Source organism: Montipora foliosa, chromosome 6, assembly GCF_036669935.1.
Source record: "Montipora foliosa isolate CH-2021 chromosome 6, ASM3666993v2, whole genome shotgun sequence".
Taxonomy (NCBI): Eukaryota; Metazoa; Cnidaria; class Anthozoa; order Scleractinia; family Acroporidae; genus Montipora; species Montipora foliosa.
Genome location: NC_090874.1, coordinates 47,672,026 through 47,678,366, shown reverse-complemented (window position 1 = coordinate 47,678,366; position 6,341 = coordinate 47,672,026). Strand labels below are relative to the sequence as shown.

Below are 6,341 nucleotides of genomic sequence, written 5' to 3'. Positions count from 1 at the left end.
TTCTTACCCTCTTTTTTACGACAATGTCATTGTAAATTTGCATAAAATGACAACCACTTTTCTTTTACAAATTAGTTGGCGAGTCTATGTTTTTTTTTTTGGCCTTTCAATTAAGTTTACATCGGACCATCAATGCTAAATATAATCGAAAAACTCCACCACACACTGTCTGTCATTCATCTCTCTGTATTAAGGAAGACTTGAAATGTGGAAAAACGATTACAATTCAGTTGGTCGACCGTGTCTTCCTTTTACTTTAATTTTGAGCCTTGTATTTATAATAATTTTTTTTATAAAAGAAAAAAGGAAGAAAGAAAGAAACTTCATTTGCGTGTCAAGTCTTGTAGTGCTAGAGTACTAATTGGGGACACTGTAAACTGAACTCAACAAATTAACGCAAATTGTGGCTTCCTCGTACGCACACCTGGCGTCCCGAGGAGTTTCAACAAATCCAGACGTCGTTGTTATTCGCAAGATAAAACAAAACATTTATTTCAGAGCTTAAGATAACAACTTAGTAACACTTAACGGCGGCTCGAACTCTACATAGAACACATCATACATGTGAAGTGTAAAACAACATGGCGGGAAGCACTACTTCCCGACGCGGTTACCTAGCTAATTGGCGAAAACCGCAGACACTTAATTTATTACTGCGGTACTGCAGTAACATGACTCCCCAACTGTGTTTACAGTTGCAAAATATGAAAACTTTGAACTTGCATGTAAATATTACAGTTCATTTTAATTTACTAAGTTCGAGCCCATATAGACTTTCCCCAAAAGATACTGTATATATCTGTTCAAACGTTAAACACCAACGGTGAGGTTTTTCCTTGGACGAACCCATTTGTGTCTAACTTGTAACGTTTGAAAGTATTCTTCACGCTATCTCAGCCAGAATTCATTTGCACAAACCTATACTCTTCTCCATCTTCTACGAGAATACACGTCAGGTCTTTGAAACTCTCCTGGAGGCGGTACTACTCGTTTGGGTTTCATAGTGAGAAGGTGGTTAGGCGTTAACAGCTCGCGTGCTTTTGCGTCAGACAGGTAGTCAATACTGAGAGGCCTTGAGTTGACGATACACACCACCATCATAAATGTTCGCGCAGTTTCATCATCGAGTTGGTTTCCATCAACCATCGAGTTGGTTTCATCAGGAGAGGTTCAAGAGCATTGCGCACCATGGAATGAAACGTTCCCACGAACCTCCCTTGTGACTACAATGTGGTGCATTGAATTTGAATGGGATCCACTCACATTTATTTCTCACCAAGTACTCTTGGAAGTGGTCTTGATTCACCTCGGATAATGCTGTTTTGAGCTCGTTTCGAACACCAATGAAGTTTGCTCCTTAGTCGCACCTCAGTTGTCTCACTGCGCCTCTGCGATTCATAAAACGACTTGTCCAGTGATTTGGTAGTCTCCAAATGAACACTCCTCGATCCCATACACGTTAACAGTACTCCATAACGCTTGACATTGACAATGAAAGGACCATAAAAGTCAACAGCACTATAAGAAAATGTGGGTGCTGGGTTGAGTCGGACTTCTTGAAGACAAACCATTTTCTGCTGTTCTGCGGGTTTACGTAGTCGGCTCACGTCACAGAATTGAATATTGACCTGGCCACTCTTGACGAACCTTTAAGTATCCAATAGCCATTTTGGCGAAGCTCGTTCTGCTTCATGCCTCGACCCATGTGGTTTACTTTCGAGTGGTGGTGACGAATTAATAGTTCAGTCAAATGTCCCGTTCCCGGAATAATAACTGGATGGTTCGTATCGACTGACACATTTGCTCTTCTGATACGACCACCTGCACGAATTAGACCATCTTGGTCCAGAAAAGGATACAGTTTGTAGAGCCAACTGGCTTTACCTAGCATTTGTTTTTTCTTTCTTGATTGATCTCTGCAAACCGGTGGCTCAGTTGGTTGAGCAATCCTGTACTGCAAACGTCAGGTTTTCCTGGCTCTTTGACTTCTCTTGCCAAGAGCTTAGATTTCAGTGGTAGACATAGAGCTATTACTTTCGGAGCTTTATACCAACTGGATACAGCATCTAGTCTTCTCCTTTCAAAATGACCAGGAAACGAACCAACAGTCTTGACTTCGGTAGTCCGCACCGATGCTTTCATCACTTCTGGATCTGCCTCTAGAAAGAGGGACACTTTTCCACGTTCAGGTTTACAAGCTCCACTTTCCCACAGACGTTCGGGACCAATCAAATGAACGCGAACCTTCTAGGAGTTGCTTCGCCGTGAGTCCTCTTGACAATTCGTCTACTGGATTACTGTGAGACTCGACATAGTACCAGGGGCTATGATCAGTCAGGTCACGGATCTGTTATATATATATATATCGTTTAATCCACTCTTTGCAGTTAGAACTATGTATAAACTGAATTATCAAGCGGTATCATTTACAAAACTATTAAAAATAATTAAGGTATACTAATGTAAAATCTACATAATAATTAATCTAGAAATCTAAAAGTTATAAAATCATTAGCTCTCTTGGTTCTTGCCTCCTGGCGAACGGACTTTTCACTCCCAGATCTAAGATTGTAAGGAACATTATAAACATTAGCCTGAGGGCGGAGTTTCCACGTCGCAATGAGCTTCCTACTTAATGTTTCTCGCCTGACTTCTAGACTTGGAAGGCCAGATATGGTCAGGGCTTCCTTATAACCAACACCCGGGAGTATTACCTTAAGGGCTCTCCTTTGTATAGATTCTAATTTAGATGACAAATATTCAGGAATGTCTTGCCAAGCAGCCACGGCATATTCCAAAATGGATCTGACAGAGCACTTATAAATATTTAAAATATTGCTATTCGCTACACCAGCTCTTTTAAGCACTCTTAGGGTATATAAACGTTTGGCGGCCTTACAATAAATATAGTCTATGTGGTCATTCCATTTAAGATCGTCTCTGATTTTAACACCAAGTAATTTAAAAGATGAGACACGTTCGAGCTGGTGATTTCCAATACAAATAGATGGAATTACAGAGTTCGGGTACTCCATAAAATTTATCAGCATTTCATTACACTTCCGAGGGTTTAGCTTCATCTTATGGGCAGTACAAAATGAATGTGTGTCTCTAACAGCCAAATCGAGAAGGCTTATTGAATTGCGAGGCAGGATTTCTACAACTGTGGTATCATCAACGTATTTTACTCTCACATTCCAATCCTTTAGGAGTCTATTTATCATAACTGAGAAAAGGGTGACACCCATCTTGGTCCCTTGGGGTATACCTCCATGGGTATGCTTCCAATCCGATAAGACATTCCCGATGCGCACGGCTTGAGTTCTATTTGTTAAAAAAGATCTTATCCAACTGAAAAGCACTGGGTCCACACAAAGCAGTGATAATTCGTCCATAAGGATCTGATGGTCAATCAAGTCAAAACCCTTAGAAAAATCCGAGAAGAAGATTCTAACACAATTATTTCCACGGTCAATAGCCTCGTGGATTGCTTGTAGGAGGTAAACAAGGGCATGAGTTGTTGAATGTCCTTTCCTAGCAAATTGTTTGGAATCAATCTTATCTCCTATCTGTTGTAGAAGCCTCCTGTTCGTAAATCCCTCCAGGATCTTTGCAATACTATTAGTAAGGGAGATTGGACGGAGATCATTATCAATCTCTTGTGGCAGGGAAATCTTGGGTACTGGTGTTACGATCGACTGTTTTAATGATCCTGGAACAAATGAATCCTGTAATGACTGATTATAAATTGCGCAAATAACAGGTGCTAACTCAGGGGCGAACACTTTGAATATTTGATTAGAAATCCCGTCAGGACCTGGAGCTTTGTTTGATGACAAGTTATTTAGATCCCTCAAGACCTCGAATTCTGACACGAGTAGGCTAGGTGGTACAATAGTATGTACCCTATTAGCGACATACACATGGAAATGTTTGGCGTCATCGTTGACATATCCAAGGACTGCTTGTACTCTAGCTTGTTTCTCACAAAATCACTCATTTTTGCTGAGATGGTTGCCGCAGCCAACTCCAACCTTGGGACGTTGTGTGCTTTAAGGGCGTAACTCGTCCTTTTCCAACAATGAAAGAACAATGTACTTCGTCTTGTTCGTTTATTAGTCGAAGATATGTCCACTGACCATAACCTTCCTCTGAAGCGTCTGAGAAGTAATTTAACTCTACAGCTTTCACTGTGCCAAAGTTCTCTGGCTTGTAGCAACGTTGTATTTCTAATTAACTTCTCCAACTCAATGATTTCTTGTCACCATTTCTCCCACTCTGGGCGTAGATAGTCAGGTACAGGGCTGTTGCAATCCACCTTATCCTGGCACGTTTTCTGGAGAATCTGCTTTCCTTTGAGCGTTATAGGAGCTAAGTATCCATTCGGATCATAAATAGGGCCGACAATTGATAGCACTCCACTTCTGGTTTGAAGGTCGATCGTGAAGCTTGATACGGAACCGGAAGCTGTCGCTTTCGACGTACCACATTACGCATAAAGCTCTCTCGATAGGTAGCAGATCTACCACTAAGTTCAGTTCCTTGATACCCTTCGCATGATCTTCCGCTGGAATAGCTTCAAGAACTTCCTTCTTGTTTGAGACTTCCTTGTGCAATCGAAGACAGGCTTCTTCACAGATGCCTTGACTAGCTTTAATCAGAAGAGATGTATGGCTTCAGTAACGGTTGGCACAGATTTAAGCCCATCATCTACATAGAAATTCTTGCGTATGAATGTAGGTGCATCGACACCGAATTTTTCTTCATCATTATCTGCTGCTCGTCTGATCCCAACATGCGCACAAGCTGGGGAGCTGCTGGCGCTGAACAGATGAGCTTTCATACGGTATTCAGCTAATTCTTTTGACAGGTCTCCGTTCAGCCACCAAAAGAAACGCAATAGGTCTCTATGTTTTTCCCAGATCACAAACTGATGAAACATGCTCTTTACGTCCGTCCTTAAGGCAACACTTTCTTGGCGAAAACGACACAGGATCCCGAAAAGATCATTCATAAAATCAGGACTTTGCAGCAGGTAGTCATTGAAGCTGCCACCAATGTACTGCGCTGAACAGTCAAATACTGCGCGTATCTGTCCTGTTTTCTTGGGATGGTAGACTCCTGTATGAGGATTATAGTTAACTTTGCTATCTTGTACTTCAAGACGATCAGCAGGGACTCTTTCTGCACATTGAGAAGTTAGGTCCCTTATAAAGGTCTGGTAGTCTGTGAAGAACTTCGGATTCTTTTTGAATTTTGCATTCAGTTGGTTCCATCTTTTTACAGCAAGCTGACGGTTGTTGGCAAGACACACATTGTCAGACTTCAAGGGAAGTGGCATTTCGTACCGTCCATCAGATTGCGTCTTCACGCCATTCTCCAGGATCCTCAGAAATCTCTCATCTTCCACGGAATAGGGTTTCTTCTTGTCACTTGTGTCAGTAAAGTCAGTTTCCAACACACGGAAATTTTCTCTGGGTCAATGATCTCTTTAGCCTTTGTAGAGAAAGCAAATCCGCTTGGAATTTCTGACACTTCCTCTGACACTTCCTCTGTAGTCTCTATCCTCTCTGTTACCTGACTTGCAGACTCTTCCGATCAGACACCAACCAAGAGGGGTTCTCAGAGCATACTATTTCTCTCGGACGGATAGCCTTTGGACAATTGTTACCATTCAAGATAGAGATCTCTGCGTCTGGATGGTATGGTGCTAATCTATCAGCAACACTGTTCAGATGTTCTCATTCTCTCGCAACTTCAAGCTTTGGAATTTGTGACCGATTAGCTGAAACATCTCCTCGGCTGAAGGCCACTGGCATCTTCACAACACATTCTCTGCTGTAATCCAGGACTTCCAATCCGGATATCTTGCTGGTTTTCACTCTTGCGTTCTACTCTTGCATTGTCGTCAACAGGAGTTCAGTTGATGGACCTTCCAGATTGAACCGTTTGCTCAAAGTCTGACACAAAACTGTCATTTGAATGGTCGTCAAGGACTGCATATTGCAAGATTTCTTTCTCTGGCTGGCCCACTGGCCTGACCGATACTGGTACAATCACGGTGTGATCAAATCGACCACCTTGGTCAGGAAGCATACATGCCCTCACACAATTGGAAACGACGACATCGACTTGTGATTGTCCCTTTTGAAGGCAGGTGGGGTGCATCCCTGAGCACGTTTTACACTTGGACCTTTCTTTGGAATCTTTCACTTGGCGAGTCTTACTGATTGCACAGCCCATACACAAACGTTCATGAAAGAAATTGTTTCTCCTTTCGCTGAATGGCTTCTTGCAGAAATCTTGACAGTCATCTAACTTATGTCCTTGAATAATTCTGA

General features: G+C 42.0%; 1 protein-coding gene across 1 annotated transcript; it reads right to left on the bottom strand.

Annotated features, from left to right (window-relative positions):
• Positions 1 to 4,657: 4,657 nt before the first annotated feature.
• On the bottom strand, positions 4,658 to 5,341 carry LOC138005658 (uncharacterized). Its single transcript, XM_068851851.1, has one exon. It carries the CDS (start codon positions 5,339 to 5,341, stop codon positions 4,658 to 4,660), a length of 684 nt encoding a protein of 227 aa, XP_068707952.1.
• Between the last annotated feature and the right edge of the window lie 1,000 nt (positions 5,342 to 6,341).

What these genes read in the sequence shown, in the direction of transcription:
- LOC138005658 (XM_068851851.1), bottom strand. Translation starts at nt 5,341, where the DNA reads ATGCCACTTCCCTTGAAGTCTGACAATGTGTGTCTTGCCAACAACCGT.